Here is a 21,028-nt window from a genome sequence, read left to right as displayed (position 1 = left end):
GCTTTAGATAGAGAAAGGGGAGGTAGAAATGGAAGACTCAGGTGAAGAATATGTCAAGCATCACTAAGATTGTGCCCATGAAGCAAAAGAGGAATGAAGATCCAATTCCAATACAAAAAACACATCGAGTGAAAGGATCAGATCAGGTTTGGGGAAGAAAGGAGGCAGGAAGAGAGAGGTCTAGGTGAGGGAAGGGCAGAGCTGGTTGGGGTAGGTGGTTTGGGTGTGGATCATAGAGTCTACTCTTTTAAGTAAAGGTGAACATGAGCCTGAAACCGCTTCCAGGCTCTTCTCAACCCAGGGTTGTCCTGTATCAGTAGAATGGAGTGGCCAACAGGGTAGGCAGCCATGATGATTTTGCACAAAATATTCTAGGAACTGTTGATATCAAAGATGTTGGACATGGAAAGAAATAGAGCATCTGCATTGAAAATTTAGCAAATGAGAAAATAGCTGATAGCTTTGATGGTCCCCACATGAGCCTCCATGCTGGGGTCCCTGGAGCCAGTGGCATTGCTTTCCATGGGTAGGGTGTGTCTCTTGAGAGAGATGATCAGCAGGGTGGCGGCCAGGATGAATGTGATGAGAGGAACGAAGATTCCCATGTGAAAGAAAAGAACCAGGCTGATCACACTGGTCTCAGTAAAGTAATTTTTCTTAGTGGAGTTGAAGGAGGGGCTAGAAAAAGGATTGTTGCAATGAACAGTGTAGATGTTTTTGAGGAAGAACACACTGTGGCCCAAGGAAACAAACACTGATAGTCACAGAAACCAGGGCATCAATCCAGAAATTCTCTACTTCAGCTTGAGGAAAAGGGGGTAGGAGAAATCCGCAATCTTCACGAAGTAGAAGAATCTAAGCCAGGCAGCAAACCAGAGGCTACAATAATTTATGAACATGAAACTTCCTTTGAATGTATCATATACAATGAATGTCTTGATTATAAAAATGTGGGGATGTTGAACTGAAGGTGAGTTCTAGCATCATGAAGCTTTGTAGCGCTCTTCTGGATACACTCAGGAAAAGCAGGATCTTGCCACTTGTGGAAACTGCCTTGTTGTGAATCCATTCTGCTGTATTTATAGCCACAATGAACCCACTTGCAGTGATACCAAGGACGCATTCAGTGCCTATAATTATTCACATCAAAATGATGCGAGATGGTGACAGTTGATTTTCTGGGGGATTGCAGGTTTCCGTCATCCTGAGTTGTTGCTTCTCTTTGGTGTGTGAGGAAAATGTCTCCCTAGCGTGTGATGGGCAGATTTGTGATAGCTCCCACTCTTCATGTCACAAGAAGCAGCAGTTGATGCATCATTTCCAAATCTACTCCATTTGTTTATTTTAGAACTCTTAGTTCTAAGTCTGGAGATGCAAATGATGGAAGGAGTTGTTTTCTAATCCTCTCCCGTGTCCTTTCGGATGCCCTGGGGTGTGAGTTGAATCGTGGGGCCCAGGGAGGAACTTGAGTAGACGCTCCTTTGTGAATCACTGACATAGTGTTGAGAGCTGTGTTCTTGAGTAGCTCTAGTTAAGTCAACCATCCGTCCACTAAGTCACCAGATAACTGCGTCTCACGTGTGACCACAGGGAACTGATTGAAAGTAATAATAACTTCAAATATTTATAGCTATGGGCTAGGCCCTGTCCAAACACTTTATACATATCATGAAATTTAAGCCTTACAACAACCCTCTGAAGAATGTACTTTTATTATCTCCATTTTGCAGGGGAGGAAACTGAGGCTAAATAACTTGTCCAAAGTCAAAGAGGGAGAGGGAGACGGAGAAGGAGAGAGAGAGTTGGGATTCAAACCCGAGTCACATGGTCCCAGAGTCCTTGTTCTTACCCACTATGTTATACTACCTACCCCTGTGGATCCTTTTGTGTGCACCAAAGCCTGAAGGCAGGGTTGGCTTAACTGTAACTTTTTATCCTGTTGGTCTTTTGTGATGCCCTCAGGGCTTAAGGGAAGAATAATTGAGTTGGAAAAAAACCCACCTGTGAGATTTTTTTTTTCACTCCTCACACAGAACACTTTCCTTTGGACACTTCTGGTCACTAAACACGTGTGGTTTTTTTCCCCCACAGCAAACAATTCTGCAACACTGTCTCGGTGCCCTACAATTTAACTCAATTCTGACACTATCTACCTGGAGATGACATCAGATCCACAGGTTAAGGGCTCAGTCCCGCCAGACTGCCCTCCATTTCAGATGCCAATCCCAAGTCTAGGTTGTCACCTAGACTTATTGGTTATAAGTTAGAGTTATGACCCTCTTTTTGGTTTCAGTTAATTTGCTGGAGTGGCTCACAGAACTCAAGAAAACAGCTTGTTTACATTTACCAATTTATTATAAAAGGTTATGATCATAGATGAACACCCAGACGGAAGGGATGCATAGAGCAAGGTCGTGGGAAGGGGCACGGAGCTTCCACACCCCCTTTGGGGTACCACACCCCGAGCACCTCATGTGTTCACCAGTCTGAAAGCTCTTTGAACCCAGTTCTTTTGGGTTTTAATGGAGGCTTTGTTACATAGGTGCAGTTGATTAAATCATTGGCCATTGGTTATTGTTTCAACCTCCAGCCTCTCCCCCTTTCCTGGAAACCTGGGGGTGGGACTGAAAGTTCCAACCTTGTATTCACCATTGGTTTTCCTGGCAATCAGTCCCCACCCTTAGGTGGGTTCCAAAAGTCACCTTGTTAACATAACAAAGGCATTTTTGTTGATCTCCTCACTGAGGAAATTCCAAGGGTTTTAGGAGCTCTGTGCCAGAAAAGGGGGCAAAGACCAAATGTATTTCTTATTATAAATCACAATAGCACAATAGTAAAGCAAGAAGACACTGATTTTCTGAGACAAACCTCTTTTACAAAGTGAATTGAGACAAATAAATCTCTATATAAAAACGATTGTACACACACACACATGCCCACAAACACATATTTACCTTTCATTTTAAACAAATCACTAGGAAAATAAGGGTTGAAGGAAAAGTTCCTTGCTCCTTTACAAGGTAGGCAAATCAACATAGGGTCAAAATAATACCCCAAGTCACCTAATCTATTTTGGAATATTAAAACCAAAAGAGATGAAGAATCAGTTTTATCTTGGGGAAGTTGTTTCTGATTTTAAAATGTAAGCACAATACACACGATGATAAAATGGACTTCTCAACTCAGAATAAATTAACTTTGATGAGTGTACATAACTCTAAAGTAATGATAATGAAGTAATTCAAATAAAGGGAAGGTTGGTATGTGAGATGTCTCCCAAATTTTTCATAATATTTGGTTTTCCCTTTACTTAGGACTTCTTTTAAACAAGGCAAAAACTTAAGGTTTTCTGGCCTGTTTTGGACAAGTGGTTATGCATTTTAGCATCTCATCTTTAAATCTCTATTCTTGAACTCCAAATGTTTCCCTCGAATACAGTGTACAATAATAAACAACTGCTACTCTCTGCTTGTTCCCACCCACTTGTACAAGTAAGTCTGTAGTATTTCAGGACCTCTGATTTGGTTTTCAAGAGGCTTTTTCTTGTCACTGGCTCTCCTCCATTTCTGCTGACCCAGGCTTCCAAGAGTGTGAGGGATAATGGGATACACTCTCTGAAGAGTTTGATGCCTCTCTTTTTATGTGTTTTGCTCATCACTGTATTAAAAAAATAAAATTCTAACTGAGTAAATTTGAAGATCGAATTGGCTTTATTCAATGATTTATGAACCGGGCAGCATCTCATTGAACAAGTAGAAAGGAGCTCTGCGGGGCTGTAAAAAATGCAAGACCTTTACAGGCAGGAGGGGGCGGAAAAGGGAAGTTTCTAGCTAAGAGTGGATTGTTTCAGGCAGGGTCACCTTCCTTGTGGGGGAAGGTGGGGGTCACCCCTCTAGTGCTGACCAGGTAGTTCCAGATCTATTGGTGAAAGGTCACATTCCTGAGAGAGGCTGAAAGTGCAATTAGGTTAGATATTAAGTCTTGGTTTGCTGATGTGGGACTTAGCACAAGTGACTCCATTTGGGGTTGGTTGTTTCTTTACTAACAACTGTATCTCATTCCTAGCTCTTAACCCCAGTACCTAGATACTTGCTGGTGAATGGACGACCAGACCAGTGAATTCAGAATTTCAGAGAAGTTCTTTATAATGAGAGACAGGCAGAGAAATGGCAGTTCTACCACCCAGTAAGTTTTGAACTCTTGCAGGTCTGATGCCCCAATCAAGCGTGGGAACGTGAACAGTGAGACTGAGTGAAAACACAGCAGTTCTTTGTGTTTGTGTTAGAGAAACACTGGTGGGAGACAGAGGACAAAGGAAGGAGACACAGGACTGGAGTGACCTCAGCTGGGGGCGGGGTTTCACAGTGTTGGGTGCTGCAGAGACGTAGTCAGCAGGAGCAGGGGCTCTGTACATCCTCAGAGGCATTTTTTATTTTATTTTATTGTTTTTATTGACGTATCGTTGATTTACAATCTTGTGCCAATCTGCTGTATGGCAAAGTGACTCAGTTATACACATATAGACGTTCCTTTTTTATATTCTTTTCCATTACAGTTTATCACAGGATATTGACTATCGTTCCCTGTGCTATACAGTAGGACCTTGTTGTTTATCCCTCCTATATATAATAGTTTACATCTGCTAATGCCACACTCCCAGCCCTTCCCTCTCCCACCCCCCTCCTCCTCGGCAACCACAAGTCAGTTCTCTATGTCTGTGAGTCTGTTTCTGTTTCATAGATAGGTTCATTTGTGCCATACTTTAGATTCCACATGTAAGTGGTATCACATGGTATTTGTCTTTCTCTTTCTGACTGACTTCACTCAGTATGATAATCTCTAGTTGCATCCATGTTGCTGCAATCATCCAAGGCATTTTAGAAGAGGCTCTGCTTGCCATAGCTTCCGGCAGCGTTGCTTCCTGCAGTGGAAAGAAGAATGTTGTTGATGGGAATTCCCAAAGTTAGGCTAAAGTGGGGGTGAAGTAACTTTTCTAGGTGAAGAGGTGATCTTTTTTTTTTTTTTTGATTTATATGTGTGTATTTTATTATATATTAGTCTCTTAAATCAAATAGAAGACAAAAAGTGGAGCTACAAGCCAAAGTTACAATAGTACTAGCTTTTCTCATCGCCCGTCTGTCTACTTTGGCCAGAGGTCTTTATTTCTTCATAAGGCTTTGAGCTACTGTGCAGGGACCTTGACTCCAACCTGAAGAACTCCCTGTGGCAGGCAGGTCTGGTGGTTAAGAACTCTCTCAACTCTTGATTAACTGGGAAGGTCTTGATTTCTCCCTCATTTTCGAAGGAAAGTTTTGCTAGATATAGGATTCTTGGTTGACGGTTTCTTTCCTTCAACACTTCAAGTACATTGAGCCATGCCATCTGGCCTCCGAGGCTCCCGATGAGAAATCTGCTCATGACCTTCCTGGCAAATCTTCTCTCAGCTTCATAGACTTTCATAATGTACCTTATCATGTCTTATGCAACAGAACATTTTGTATAGCATCGTGAGGTCAGTGAAGTTGTAACATTATTTTGAGACCAGAATTTAAGGAAAAGGAATTGAACATTTCAAGTGTAGACATTATGAGGTCTTTAAAATTATTACACATTTTCAAACTAGAAATAAAAAGGCCACTGAAGTAGCCTACAGATTTTAATTTATAACAAAGTGAATACCAATATCTAATAACACACGTAAAGAAAAATTTCTTTGGGATCCTTTTTCCTAAGTGTAAAGGGGCCTTGAACTCAAAAAGTGCGAAAACCACTGTGGTGTATCCCCAGCTGTGATGAGCCCACTTCTTGCTCTGACCTCAGAGTGCACCATTGTGATGTACTTCACAAAGCCGTATAAAAGAGAAAGCTGGGCCCAGGTTTTTGGTCCTTAGAGCCCAGGAAGCTGCTTTTGGTGACCTGACAGCCTTGGACCTACAGTTAGCTTGTTTTTTCCTTGTTTCTGCCATTTTGTTGATTTTTTTCCCTCTTTTCTCTACTCTTTTTTATTTGTCTCATTTTTCTTTCTACAGTTAGCGTAGTCAGTAGTGTTGGTATAGTTAGCATAGTTGGTATAGTTAATACTTGATTAGCATAGTTAGTGTAGTTAGTACTAGTTAGCGCTGTTGGTACAGTTAGCGTAGTTAGCGTTGTTAGTAGAGATAGCATACTTAGCACTGTTAGTACAGTTAGCATTGTTAGTTAGCATAGTTAGCGTTGCTCGGTAGTGCTGTCAGTCAGTGTAGTTAGCAGATCACCACGATGCCGGGCCTCACAGCCAACTCTGCTGACAAGGAGGCTCATATTGATGACTTCGAGATCCTCCACACCATTGGTGAAGGCACCTTCGGTAAAGTGAAGTTGGCCCGGCACATTCTGACCGGGACACAGGTGGCTGTGAAGGTCATAAAGAAAAGGCGTCAGAGCTTCTCAAGTGTCCAGGCAGTTTTCCGGGAAGTGTGCAGTCTGAAGGCTCTGAATCACCCCAATATTGTAAAACTGCTGGGGGTGATTGACACGGAGGAGACATTTTTCGTGGTGCTGGAGTACCTCAGTGGGGGGGACATGTACCGCTATTTGAAGATCCATGGCCGTATGACAGAGGCGGAGGCCCGAGGCCCGTTCCAGCAGCTGGTCTCCGCCCTGCAGCACTGCCACGAGAGGGGCATCGTGCACCGGGACCTGAAGCCACTGAACCTCCTCTTTGATTCCAACATGAATATCAAACTTACAGACTTTGGCCTCAGCAACGAGTGTGATGACACTGGCCAAGCGGACACGATCTGTGGCACACACCGTTATGCTGCCCCGGAACTCTTCCTAGGGCAGAGCTACAGCGGCCCTGCGGTGGACGTGTGGAGCTTGGGAGCAGTGCTCTACACCATGGTAACTGGGTCCCAGCCCTTTGTGGGAAAAGACTTCCAGGAACTGCGGAAGCAAATCCTACAAGGGCAGTACCCCATCCCACCTTATCTGTCTTTGGAGATAAGGGATCTATTACGAAAAATGATTGCCCTCAACCCCAGTGACAGAGGCACCTTACCTGACCTCATGAGGCATCCATGGGTGAACATGGGCCAGAAGGAGCCACTCCAGCCACCCTGTGAAGAGGACCTGGAGGTGACAATGGTGAGGACTCCGGGCTTGACTTGCGACCAGATCCAGGACACTGGAACAGGCAGTGTGAGCCCCAGGAAACCCAAGGTGGGGGTCTCCATCATAACTGTGATGCCCTTCTCTTCCGGGGACCTCAGTGGCAGTGAACTTGAGCCTTCTCCAAGCCCTGTGGTGTCCTCCGTGCAAACCAGGTGGCTCTACCAGAGAAAAAATGTGCAGCTGCAGGAAGACCAGCAGGCAGGGCAGAAGACCGGTGAGTCTGCCTGTCCCCCACCCAGCCTGGAGGCGAGGACTGCCACCCCCAGCCCAGCCCCCCAGTGTGGCACTGGGACATCCACCTCCAGCAGCAGCAGGATTGGAGCCCCAGAGGGAACCAGCTGCCCCCTGTGTGTGTCCAACCCTGGAAGGTCCTCCCACACTGGGCAGCCTGAGAGTGTGTCCTCATCCACTCTCTCTGGCTACAGCCAGAAAAAGCAAGGGGTGGCTGGGAGAATCTGGAACTTCATTTTAAAACATCTTTGTTGCAAGCTGCCCAGCAAGAGGCGTCGTAATAAAGTGAGCCCATGTGAACCCCATGGATGACCGAGGCAGGAAGGTCAGGCCGCCGCGCTCCCTGGGGCCCGGTCCAGTGGAAGATGAGCGTGTCCTCTGCGCGGCCTTCAGAAGCATCGTATCCAAGACCCTGGCCAGCTCAGAGGATGGTCCGGAGCAGCCCGGGCGACCGAAAGCGAGGCCACCATGGCTGCAGGTCTGCCCCTCAACCCCCACCTGGGTGAAACTTCAGAGACCGGACTGTCATTCCTGGGGCACGTCTCCCCTCCCCTACTCTTCTGTCTTCCGTGTTGGTGGGGGAGGGGGATAGTTCTTGTTCCAAGAGCTCCTTGGTTCTTCCAATTCTGGTTAATAAACTTGATGCTCCAGAAAGACGCGTCACACTCTGCTTTGCGTCGTCCCCGCACAGAATTGGGGCTGTGCATCTTCCAGTGAGACAAGTGTGTAGCCGCGCAGTGCTGGGAGTTAGTCAGAACAGCTAAAGGGAAAAATGACCTAAGAGAATTAGCACAATGACTCCCAACAGCAACAACTGCTGCGCCGCAGGGCAGAAATGCAGAAAGTGTGTATTACCTTCCTGCACTAGCATTCCCGAACATTTTCAGAAGGGCCGAGGGGAACTTGTGGTCCCTGCGGCCTGTGTTAATTACAACAGAGAGGCCCATTCATAGGATAACAAGGTCCCGTGAAGCAGCCTGTGTGCGGTGTGGTAAGGTCCCTGTGCAGCTGAGTTTCATGACTGTCATGCAGCAGTTGGGCTCTCCCGTTCCCCAGTGCGGAGGGGCCCTGATGCATGGATTTATTTTATTATATTTTAGTTTTTTGATGTGGACCATTTTAAAAGTCTTTATTGAATTTGTTACAATATTGCTCCGGTAGTATGTTTTGGTTTTTTGGCCGCGAGGCACGTGGGATCTTAGCTCCCCGACTAGGGATCGAACCCGCACCCTCTGCATTGGAAGGCGAAGTCTTAACCACTGGACCACCAGGGAAGTCTCTTTTTATTTTTGCTTTTTGATGCATGGGTTTCACCACAGGGAGTGGATGATTATACTGGGTGATCATACTATCAAAACAGTAGATTTGTCAGCGTTCTCTGGTTCCCTGGTTCAATAAGCCCTTGAACACACGGGTGACTGGAGCAGGGTCTTCTTCCCAGAGGCCTCTCTCTGGGGGCACGTGCTCTCGGAGGCATCACCTGCACAGTTCCATTGGCTCTCGTGCGCTTACAGGTCACTTGCCGACTGCGGAATCCTTCACCGCAAGACCCAGAGCACTGTGACCACGTGCCCGTGAACCACCTCGAGGGGCAGTCCCAGAAGTTACAGGGCTGGAACCCAGCCAGCGGCTTCTGGAGGAGCTCACAGAAGGCCTCACTCACTTCCTGCCCGTTGGCCATTACACACTGGGGTCTCTGAACTCGGGCCCCCAAGTGGCCACAAGTGGCAGAACAATGTGTCCAGCTACCAAGCTCCCAGAAAGTGTCCAGCAAGTGGAGGATGGATGTTGCCATCGCCTTTCCAAGAGCATTGGTGGCTGTACAGATGTAGGTTCCTTCACTTTCAAGGGAAACATTCTGCAACAACAGGGATCCATTGAAAAGCAAGGAAATATTGTCACTCAGAGATCCTCCTTTCTTCAACCAAGTTACATTAGGTTGAGGGACACCTTTTACAGGACATTGGATGGTCACGTTTGCTCTCTGGGGTGCTTCCACGATGCCTCCAATCACGACGGAGAGATGGTTGTGCTCCGGTCTGGTGATGTTTCTTCCAATAGACAAGATAACAGGTGCCTCTGCATACAGCACAGAAGAACTTTCCACATCCGAACCGAGATGATTAGCGACAGAACATCCGTATATTCCTTGTTCTTTCTTTGTAGGTTTCTGGATCTGTATTTCCCCCATTCCATCCACAGTGACTCCGCAGGTACAAATGTGACACAGACACCAGGCCCTCATGCTCCCGGCTCGCGGGGTCGGCTCCACAGCTCCTCCGCACCCGCAGCTTTTGCAACTCCACCACGCCGGCCTCGGCGACCGCCGGGGCACGGCTTGAGGTGGTCTTTTAAAGTAGAACTGGTGGACCAATACCTAAATGGCATATCCAGTTTGCTAAATATATCCTGATGTATTCAAGTGTATTTCTAACCAAGGAAAACTCATGAAGAAAGCTGTAGCATGAAGGACAGAAAGAATGGCTTTAAAAAGTCCAGTTTATTTGGTTATATTTTTAACTTACGATTTTGAAGTTGTTTTTGACGTAGAGATGCATTGTAAAGACAGTGCAGAGAATTCCCATTTACCCTTCTCCCAGCTTCCGCATATGCTCACATCTTACATAAATAACCATGGTACAATGATCAAAGCTAAGAAATTAGCCTAGTTACAATACTATTAGCTAAATTGTAGGCTTGATTTGGATTTTCCAGTTTTCAACTAGTGTCCTGTTCCAAGATCTAATTTAAATTGTCAGTGTTTTGTTGGTTTGTTTGTTTGTTTTTAAGTCATTTAAAAAAAGTATAGTGGTATTTCATTGTGATTTTAAGTGGCATTTCCCTAATGACTAGCGATGTTGAACATCTGCTCATATACCAGTTGAACATAAGTATATCTTCTTTGGTCAAGTGTTTACAGATTTTTGCCTGTTTTTTAAAAATTGAGTTGCTTGCTTATTGTTGAATTTTAAAACTTCTTTATATATTCTGGTTATAAGATCTTTAACACTTTGTGCTTTGCAAATGTTCAAACCTCAGTCCATGGTTTAGCTTTTCATTCTCTTAATAATGTCTTCCACAGAATGAAAGTTTTAAATTTTGATAAGTTTCAATTTATTAATTTTTATACCATGAATTATGCTTTTGGTGTTATATTGAAAAACTCTTTGCCAGTCCCAAGGCAACAAAAAGTTTTCTCCTTGGTTTTCTTGGAGAAGTTTGATAATCTACCTTTTATATTTAGGTTGATGATCCATTTTGATTTAACTTTTGTATAGAGCGTGAGGAATGTGTGGAGGGTTTTGTTCTGTCTTGTGTTTGTTTTGCTTTTTGCACGAGGATAGCCAACTGTTCCAGAACCATTTGCTGACAAAAGTATTCTTTTTTCATTGAGTTGCCTTGGCACCCTTGTCAAAAATCAGTTGTCTACTGAGATTTTAGAGTTAATGTATTGCCGTAGTGTGACCAAAACTCTATTGACTAATACAATGATTATTTATTAAATCTCACATCAGTGAGAAAGAAGAAACTAGGTAAGGCAAAGAAAGTGTTGAACGATTTAGAGTAAAATGGAGTTAGCCTTCCTTCATATAATACAAAAATAAATTCCTGATGAAATTGTTAAAAAAAACCCAACTCAGTTGTCTATATTTGTGTGGGTCTACTTCTCAACTATTTCTTCTGTTCTGTTGATCTATGTGCTTATCCTTTTGTAAATAACACACTGTATCAATTATAACAAGTTTTATAACTTTATAAGTTTTGAAATTGGATAGTGTGAATCTTTCAAATTTATTCAAGCTTTTCAGAGTTATTTTGCTGTGAGTAGAGGCTCTGGAAAAAAAGTTTGAGCAGATTCTTTTCAGTAGTAACCGCCATAGCATTTCAAAGGAGCATTTTCTTCCTGTGGTTTGTGTTTCCTGCCACAGAACCTGCCACATCTGTCAGCCGTCTTTTGTACTGAAGGAAAAAGCAGAGGGATATTCTCTTCTTTCTTTCTTTCTTTATAGTTTTATCATACTAAATCCAGAGGCAAATGCTAATCTAGACTGATTATTACAAGATCATCAGGGTTTACATTTCACATTTATTACACTCTAGAGATCCCTATGGTTGATTTTGTTAAGATTTTTGTTTCCTTCATGTCACCATGACCATTTCATCATGTAATAAGCTCTGTGTTTCTTTTGTCCCCAGTGTGCATGCTATAACTCTGCTTACTTGGGATTCCATGAAAATAGACTATGTGGTCAATTATAGTTTTGATATTAAGAATGATTTTTTGTATGAAAAATGTAGAACATTTTAAATAAAAAATAAAAAGGACGCATAATTCCATGACTCAGCAATGACCCCTGTCCTCAGTATTTTTATACATCTAATTTCTACATATGTTGTTTTAAAATTTTTTGTAAAAGCAAAGAAGGAATAAACATTTTGCACCAAATAAAAGCCCTTTATTTGTATTTTATAATTGGTTCAGATGTGCTATTAAAGAAAACCTTTTTTGACATGTTACAGTTCTTCATAGTAATTATCTAAAGTCATTGTTTACATAATAACAATGACAGCAATAGCAAGCAGTGCTTAAACAAGATAGAGCTTTAGTCTCTATTATATTAAAGTCTGGTCCGTGATGATTAAGTGGTCCATGATGACGGTAACTCTACCTCACCAAGTCCTCAGGGACAATGCTTCTTTCAGGTCATTGCTCCTCCATCTCTAGGGTGCGGCCTTCAGCCTCAGATTCAAGATGGTGGCATGTGCAGTCAGGGTGGTGTAGAAGAAGGGCAAAGAAGAAGAGACGAAAGAGGTTGACCTGACCCTGAAGTAAGACTCCCATACACTACAAAGTAGCAGTTCTTGCATACCACTGGCTGGCTTTAGTCATATTGCAACATTTATCTGCAGAGGAGGCTTGGAAATGCAATCTGTTTGTAGGTAGTTATGTGTCTGGTTGAAACTTCTTTTACATTGGATAGAGGAAAATGAATATTGAGGAAAAACTAGCAGTGTTTGCTAGAATCATAATATGTTAAAAATATACTGATGAATTCAATTCATTAATATTCTATTTAGATTTTTGCATCTACTACCTTAGATTTATTTTTCACTTTGTTTTCTTGTACTGTCATTGTTTAGGACATAATTATTTCATAAAATGAGTTGGGTAGCTTTCTCTCTTATTTTAGTCTCTGAAACTATTTATTTAAAGTAAGGATTATCTTTTCCTTGCAGATTTGGTAAACCGCACCTAGTAAATCTCTGCTTTGTCTATAGTTATTCCGTCCTTTTTTTTTTCTCATATTGTCTGTGTCTTTTCTTGTTGCTTTCTATTTAGAGGTTTGCTTGTTTAAGTAGATATACGACCCTTATCCTGAAGATTCAGTTTTGGGTTTTGCATATCATCCATTGTTTCCTTGATTCCTGTTGCATTAATTTCTTCAATTATCTTTAATATAATTTTCCATCTTCCTTTAGTTTTATTTTGTCACCTCTTGAAAGTTTCTTGAGTTGAACACCTAACAAACTGATTTTCAATTTTTCTTATTTGTTTTCAATAAAGAAGTGTATCATTTACTGCTAAGTACCATGTTACATGAACCCTGTATAATTTGATGTGTAGTACATTGTCACGTGTTTCTAAATACTTTGTAACTTCCTTTATGATTTCCTCTTTGAGGATTTGTTTGAATAGGTAAAGTATACACATATTAATACATTTTTGAGCACATACTGTATTCCAGGCACGTGGGATACAGAAATGAAACACAGGGACCCTACCTTTGAGAAGATCAATGTTTATAGCTATCACAGGTATAAAAGGTGTTTCCTCTTAATGGCATGGTATGTTTTTTCATGTTAAGTAGACCTCTGACTGAGTCAGCCTGTATGTTTACTGATCAAGTTGCCTACAGTGGTTGGGTAGAGGGCCCTGGCCAGATGAGGCCAAGATTAATGTATAGTATGTATGCCCATAAATGAGCCTGTCTTTGTTCCTGGTACAGCTAATCTCATGTAGTGATCTTGTAAACAGTTACCTTGACACAGGAAAAAATAATGTAATTAGGTCACATTTTTTAGTTTAGTTTTTATTCAATGTACACATAGTTTAAAGAATCATATTTCTACATGGCTTTTTATTTAGGAAAAAACCCCTGTTTTCCCTCACCATCTCATTTCCCCTACTCAGGGGAAGCCATTTTCATCTCCTTTATCAATTAAAAAAATTTATTTATTTATTTATTTTTGGCTGTGTTGGGTCTTTGTTGCTGCGCGGGCTTTCTCTAGTTGCGGTAAGAGGGGGCTACTCTTCATTGCGGTGTGTGGGCTTCTCATTGCGGTGGCTTCTCTTGTTGCGGAGCACGGACTTCAGTAGTTGTGGCACGTGGGCTCAGTAGTTGTGGCTCATGGGCTCTAGAGTGCAGGCTCAGTAATTGTGGCGCACGGGCTTAGTTGCTCCGCAGCATGTGGGATCTTGCCGGACCACGGCTCAAACCCGTGTCCTTTGCATTGGCAGGCGGATTCTTAACCACTGCGCCACCAGGGAAGTCCCATCGTTTATCTGTTTTATTTGATATTTTTGTCCATGTGTCTAAATAAATTACTTATTCTGCTACCTCTTGATATTTCCCCCCGTTTTGGGCATTTTTTTTGACTTCCAGTTTGGAAGATGAGGATTTATCTCTATTTCATTCTCCACACCCCAGCTTAGTATACACACACACACACACACACACACACTCACACTCACAGATACTTCCTAACCTTCATGCTGCCCATACATTTATAACATTGGTTAAAATGATATTCAATTTTTACATTATTATGACAATGCAAATACAGTTTGTAGTTGAGCCATGTGATACCCTGTGATTACTTTTTGTTTCACATGCATATTTTTGTTCTCTTTAGAACAACGAAAAGGGACTTTGTTTCTTAGTTTTTTATGTATTTGTCACCAACTCATTCCAGATTTGACCCTAAACTTCCAAATGTTTTTCAATATGCTCAGCTACATCAGGTGTTTTATATTTTGTAGACACATCTCCTTGATCCTTTCTACCTGCTCCAACCTGGACTGGTTCTCTCTAGGCTTGCTCACACCTGCCATTTTAGACTCTCCCCTACCCATTATCTTGTTGATTCTCTTTGCCTCTGTCTTATGGTGAATTCTCTTTCCTGGTTCCCATGTTTTCTTCTTTCTTGGTTTCCTCCCTTGTTTTGGCAGAGCACATACTCTAATAGCTTCCTGAGAAAGGGTTGTAAAAATTAATGAAGAGAAACCTCAATTAAAATAGAGTCAGGAGGCCAGAAGGGGGAGCTCGCATACCACATGATGATAGCAGAGCCCAACAGGAAGAAGAAAGACTTCCTCTTCTTTCCTGGCAAGAGCTTAGTCAATGAGAGGCAGTCACAACTCAGCCAATGAAAATCCAAGGACTCTTTGTTTACTATAGCCCTCCTAACTTCCTTTCCCCCCTCTATAAAAGAGTTATCCTCTCCATTTTTGTGGGGGACTTACACGTGGCTCACCATGGTTGTAGACGTTGAATTATAATTCTTTGCTAATCCTGAATACTATAAATTCATTTTTGCTGGAGAAATAACTGGCTGTCTATTTGTGTTAGGTCACCAGGTTGCATGGGAGATCCTTTTTTTTTTTCTTTTTTTCAAATTTGCATGTTAAAAATATCTTTATTCTAACTTCCTGATTAATGGTATGGCTGTGAATAGGACTCTAAGTTGGGATACATTTTCCCTTGGAATTTCTTCCAGCTTCCACGGTTACTGTTGAGGAGTCTAACCCCAATCTTATTCCTTTGCATTTAATTTACATTTCTTTCTCTGGAATTATGAAATACCTTCTCTTTGTCCATAGTGTCCTGAATTTTCATTTCATGATATTTTTTGCTGCCTGCCTGTTTTACCCACTGGATTGGGATTTTAATCTGGAAAATTACATCTTCCAATTTGGGCAATCTATTGATCATTTATTTAATGATTGTTTTTACTTTGTTTTCTCTGTTCTCTCTCTTCTGAATTCCTGATGTTCAATGTTAGCCTTTAAAATGTTTTCATCTCTCTAGCATTGTGTTCTAATTTCTGGAGATTTCCTTGACTTTGTCTTCCAACCATTCCATTGAGTGCTTTCATTTTCACTATAATATTTTAAAATTCCTTGTGTCGTTTTCTCCCCTCTGAATGCTCCTTTATAATAATGTCCATCTCTTGCTATATGCATGAAGTTACTATTGTCTCTTCAAGTTTCCATCTTCCATACTGTCTATTTCCTGTAAGTTCATGCCTCTCTTTGATTTGGTCTTCATATGTTTTGGTAAAGATTTTCAGCAGCTATCTATTAATCTTCAGATGACTGTTCCTCCATGAGTAGGGTTCTCTTGGTTTTTGTATGTATGAATATACTTTTATTTTGCTCTTTTTTCTTTTAAGATTTTTTTTTAAAAATTTTATTTATTTATTTATTTATGGCTGTGTTGGGTCTTCATTTCTGTGCGAGGGCTTTCTCTAGTTGTGGCAAGTGGGGGCCACTCTTCATCGCAGTGCGCGGGCCTTTCACTATCGCGGCCTCTCTTGTTGCGGAGCACAGGCTCCAGACGTGCAGGCTCAGTAATTGTGGCTCACGGGCCCAGCTGCTCCGCGGCATGTGGGATCTTCCCAGACCAGGGCTCGAACCCGTGTCCCCTGCATTGGCAGGCAGATTCTTAACCACTGTGCCACCAGGGAAGCCCCTATTTTGCTCTTACTTTAATGAGAATTTGATTAGGTAAAAGAGACGCCTATTTTCCCTTAGCACTTTAAATATTTGGATTTGTCAGTCTCTTGTTTTTGGTATTATTGTTAATGAGAAATACACTGTCATTCATTAGTAGTTATCCTTTTTTATTTTGTCTTTGGTAAGTTTTACGATGATCTCTTTTTCTTTGGTTTACTGCATTTTTCTACTATGTGTCTAGTTTGGACTATTATTATTTTTAAAAGTTGTCCTGCTTGACATTCAGAAGGGGCTCTAGATATGATATTTTATATATTTTTAAAAACTGGAAAACTTTCAGCAATGATATCTTTAAAACTGTCTCTCAGACTTTTTTTTTTTTTTTAAATGCAATTCTTACTTTACCCATATGTAGAATACACTTAACAGGTTTCCTAACTAATGGTTATCCAACCTCTGCTTGAACTCTTCCAGAGATACAGAGCTCACTATTTAATTAATTAATTAATTAATTTATTTTTGGCTGTGTTGGGTCTTCGTTTCTGTGCGAGGGCTTTCTCTAGTTGCGACAAGTGGGGTCACTCTTCATCGCGGTGTGCGGGCCTCTCACTATCGCGGCCTCTCTTGTTGCGGAGCACAGGCTCCAGACACGCAGGCTCAGTAGTTGTGGCTCACAGGCTTAGTTGCTCTGCAGCATGTGGGATCTTCCCAGACCAGGGCTCGAACCATGTCCTCTGCATTAGCAGGCAGATTCTCAACCACTGTGCCACCAGGGAAACCCATCTCAGACTTTTAAAAAAAATTAATTAGTTAATTAATTTCTTTATATTTTTGGCTGCATTGGGTCTTTGTTGCTGCGCGTGGGCTTTCTCTAGTTGCGGCAAGCAGGGGCTACGCTTCATTGCGATGCACAGGCTTCTCATTGCGGTGGCTCCTCTTGTTGCAGAGCACAGGATCTAGGCGCGCGGGCTTCAGTAGTTGTGGCATGTGTGCTCAGTAGTTGTGGCTTGCGGGCTAAGCGCACAGGCTCAGTAGTTGTGGCACACGGGCTTAGTTGCTCCATGGCATGTGGGATCTTCCTGGACCAGGCCTCGAACCCGTGTCCCCTGCCTTGGCAGACGGATTCTTAACCACTGTGCCACCAGGGAAGTACCAAAAAGTGTTAAAAAAAAAGTCTTTCTAAAAACTACCTATCCTTGATCTCTAAAGCAAAATAAAAACTACTTCCTTGTATTGATTAACTGAACATTAAAAATAACATAAACAGTTTTCCTGTTGTATATTCATGTACTTTAATGAGCTTATTAGTCATATCTATTTCTAATACTATATCACTGGTATTTTTCTGAATAATATATATTTCAATATCTTTTTATCTCTCTTATCTTCATAAAATTGCCTGCAATATTATTTGAAGTTGCATTTTATGGCTAATACATTTGAAATTGTTGACACCTTCAATTGGTTTTCCTCTGAATATTAAGAAAATAGTCTTTATAGATGCTGAGATAATTAGTACATGCTGAGCATTAGCAAATTCTGTTAAAGGGAGGATATTCTCAATTCCAACTTTTTTGGTACTGAATTATGTAAATATTTTATCTTCCATTCAGAAAGGTTTTCTTCAAAATATTTTATAAGACAAAACTCAAATACTTTTTTTCTGTCCGTAATTCTTTGAATATTCCACAAAATGCAAATTCCGCATGATTCCATTTCTTAATTTTATTTCATTGAGGGTATTTATTTTATTTCATTGGGTGAATATACATTTACCCAATCAAAATCATTAGCTCTATTAAATATTCTTTCTAGAAGTTGAGATATTCTAAAGAATAAGTTTTAAATTTTGAAATTAAATCTTCTATACCATTGAGTACACGTGGTTTAGTGTTTAGTTTTTTTCCCTTAGTTTTGTAGGGTTAAATGTCAGTGTTTTCTTATTTGTAAGTTGTGTTTCAATCACTGTAATTTACTAAAACCTTTATAGGCTGAAACATTTTTTGCTCCATTTGTTTAATCTTTTGATTATACAGTGTATATTTTCCACAGAAGTAATCAAAATTTACAGGAACTGCTTACCAAAACATTCACCATAATTGTAGGCAACTTAGGTTCATTTATTAAGTAGTTCATCAAAGATTCAAACATATCTAAAGTATGACTGATGAGAAGGAGCAAAAGGAGAAATTGTATATTGCCATGCTCAAGTATTTTTTGATATCTGAGATTCATCATATACATTTTTAGTCTTTTTTTAAAAAATAAATTTATTTATTTTTGGTGCGTTGGGTCTTCGTTGCTGCACGCGGGCTTTCTCTAGTTGCCGCGAGCAGGGGCTACACCTCCTTGCAGTGCGCGGGCTTCATCATTGCGGTCGCTTCTCTTGTTGTGGAGCACGGGCCCTAGGCGCGCAGGCTTCAGTGGTTGTGGCACACAGGCTCAGTAGTTGTGGCTCGCGGGCTGTAGAGTGCAGGCTCAGCAGTTGTGGCACATGGGCTTAGTTGCTCCATGGCATGTGGGGTCTTCCTGGACCAGGGCTCGAACCCATGTCCCCTGCCTTGGCAGATGGATTCTTAACCACTGCACCACCAGGGAAGCCCAAATTTTTAGTCTTTAAAGTGTTGTAAGTTGTATAAACTCTGGTTATGTAAAAATGTTTGCAAAGCTTATCAACTACAGCTTCTATTTCGATTGGTGAAGTATCTCAGCTTGTTTGAAAGCTATTTGAATTATATTTGTACAAAATTACAATTATCTTTCCGCTTCACAGATTTCTTAATTTATTGAGAATATTAGTTTTAATGTGACAATGTGCTCCACTAAAATTTGTGTTCATATTATTGGCTCCTAAACAAATAGTTTTTCTCTTCAGTGTTTTACCTTTTTAAATGAGTTTGAATAGCACACACCAGAATGTCAGTTATTTCATCTTCAACAGAAAGAACTTCCAAAAGCTTTCATTTTATTTCATGGATCAGATGAACACAATCTAACTATTATTTGAAATAACCAAATTTTCTATTTGAAAGACTGATAAAACTGATATAAAACTGAGATCACGTTACTGGGAATTTTTTCTTCTACTAATGGACCCAACACATTAAGAGCTTTCAGCTCCTTTTTGGTACATGCACATAAAACTTGCAGTTGAAAATGTAAACCTTACTAAAGGAATTTTACTTCTTCCTTTCCCATTTGGATGCCTTTTATTTCTTGCCTAATTGCTCTGGCTAGGACTTCCAGTACTATGTTGAATAGAAGTGGCAAGAGTGAGCATTCTTGTATTATATTATTCCCGATCTTAGAGGAAAAACTTTCAGTTTTTTACCATGGAGTGTGATGTTAGCTGTGAGCTTGTCATATGTGACCTTTATTGTGTCGCAATACATTTTTTTCTATACCTAGTTCTTTGAATGTTTTTATCATGAATGAGTGTTGAATTTTGTCAAATGCTTTTTTTGCATCACTTGAGAGGATTGTGTGTTTTTATCCTTCATTCTGTTAATGTGGTGTATTTCATTTATTGGTTTGCATATGTTGAACCATCCTTGCATCCCAGTAATAAATCCATTTGAGCATGGTGTATAATCCTTTTACTGTGTTGTTGAATTTGGTTTGCTAGTATTTTGTTGAGGATTTTGTATTTATGTTCATCAGAGATACTGCCCTATAGTTTTCTTTACTGGTGGTGTCTTTGCCTAACTTTAGAGTAACGGCTAGCCCCATAAAATGAGTTTGGAAGTGTACCCGCCTCTTAATTTTTTGGAAGAGTTTTAAAAAAATTCTTCTTTAAAAGTGTGGTAGAATTCACCAGTGAAGCCATTTGGTTCTGGCCTTTTCTTTGTTGGGAGGTTTTTGATTACTGAGTCAGTCTCTTTATTTGTTACTGGTCTGTTCAGATTTTCTATTTCTTCATGTTTCAGTCTTGGTAGATTGTATGGTTCTAGAAATTTATCCATTTTTTCTAGGGTATCCAATTTGTTGGCATATAATTGTTCATATAGTCTCTTACGGTCTTTTTAATTTCTTGGTAAGAGTTATAATGCCTCCTCTTTCATTTCTGATTTTAGTTATTTGGTCTTCTCTCCTTTTTTCTTAGTTTAATCTAGCTAAAGGTATATGACCAAAATGAAAGGTCATGGTCTCCTGAGTGCTATGAATGAAATGCACCTTCTCCACGTGTACACTCATGTCATCTTTAGGTGTAGTCCTTTCAAAGTAACAACTAACTTTTGTAGTAGATGCTGATGCTCCTGCAGCAGATTTAGGTCTATGGTTTTCATGTGACCAGTGATACTATTATAGCCCCCGCAATAGATGGTAAATGACAACAAACATATTCATCATCAACTTTCTTGAGAAATAAAAATTCAGTAGTTAATTTTTTATTACCATACAGCTTGTTTCCTTGAGCTCATTATGCCAAAAGGTTTATTGCAAAACAAGTCAAATAATAAATAAGTACTCGTAGCTCTATACTGGACAGAAAAATGACAAAAGTACCATAGCAGGAACATTCAGACACCTCTCTACTTGCTCCACGGCAGAACTGCTCGGCTTCTATTTCCTATACACTTTGCACCTAAGCTATAATTTCTCATTGCCCCCCTACTGTTCTCCCCAACTGGTGGCCTGAAGCCTGCTTGCAAATCTCATGCCGCAGCATGAGCCATGCTCTGCTGGCGGGTGGAGATGGCAAGAGCAGCAGCATTGTTTTCTTTCCTACTGCCACCCAAGGCTGGAAGGAGCCAGTGGTCCCAAGCCACTCGTTTATGAGTACACTTTGTTTTCGAAGTAAGTTCCCTGGATATTGTCCTTGAAAAAGAGGTATTAGTCTTGCTATTTCTGGAAACTGTAGGGACTAGCCAGCTGGGTTTTCAGTGGAACATCTCACGTTCTACTATG

The 21,028-nt window shown here is 41.0% G+C and overlaps 1 protein-coding gene and 1 pseudogene across 1 annotated transcript; one reads left to right on the top strand and one right to left on the bottom strand.

The window, feature by feature from the left end:
• Window positions 1–239: 239 nt before the first annotated feature.
• Window positions 240–1,203, bottom strand: LOC133096512 (taste receptor type 2 member 39-like; annotated as a pseudogene).
• Window positions 1,204–6,258: 5,055 nt separating this feature from the next.
• Window positions 6,259–7,695, top strand: LOC133096678 (serine/threonine-protein kinase MARK2-like). Its single transcript, XM_061198282.1, has one exon. The coding sequence runs from the start codon at window positions 6,259–6,261 to the stop codon at window positions 7,693–7,695; it is 1,437 nt and encodes a 478-aa protein (XP_061054265.1).
• Window positions 7,696–21,028: the final 13,333 nt, after the last annotated feature.

Source organism: Eubalaena glacialis, chromosome 8, assembly GCF_028564815.1.
Source record: "Eubalaena glacialis isolate mEubGla1 chromosome 8, mEubGla1.1.hap2.+ XY, whole genome shotgun sequence".
Lineage (NCBI taxonomy): Eukaryota > Metazoa > Chordata > Mammalia > Artiodactyla > Balaenidae > Eubalaena > Eubalaena glacialis.
Note: the sequence above shows the minus strand (reverse complement) of the source record. Positions and strands in the feature narration are given on the sequence as shown.

What these genes read in the sequence shown, in the direction of transcription:
- LOC133096678 (XM_061198282.1), top strand. Translation starts at nt 6,259, where the DNA reads ATGCCGGGCCTCACAGCCAACTCTGCTGACAAGGAGGCTCATATTGAT.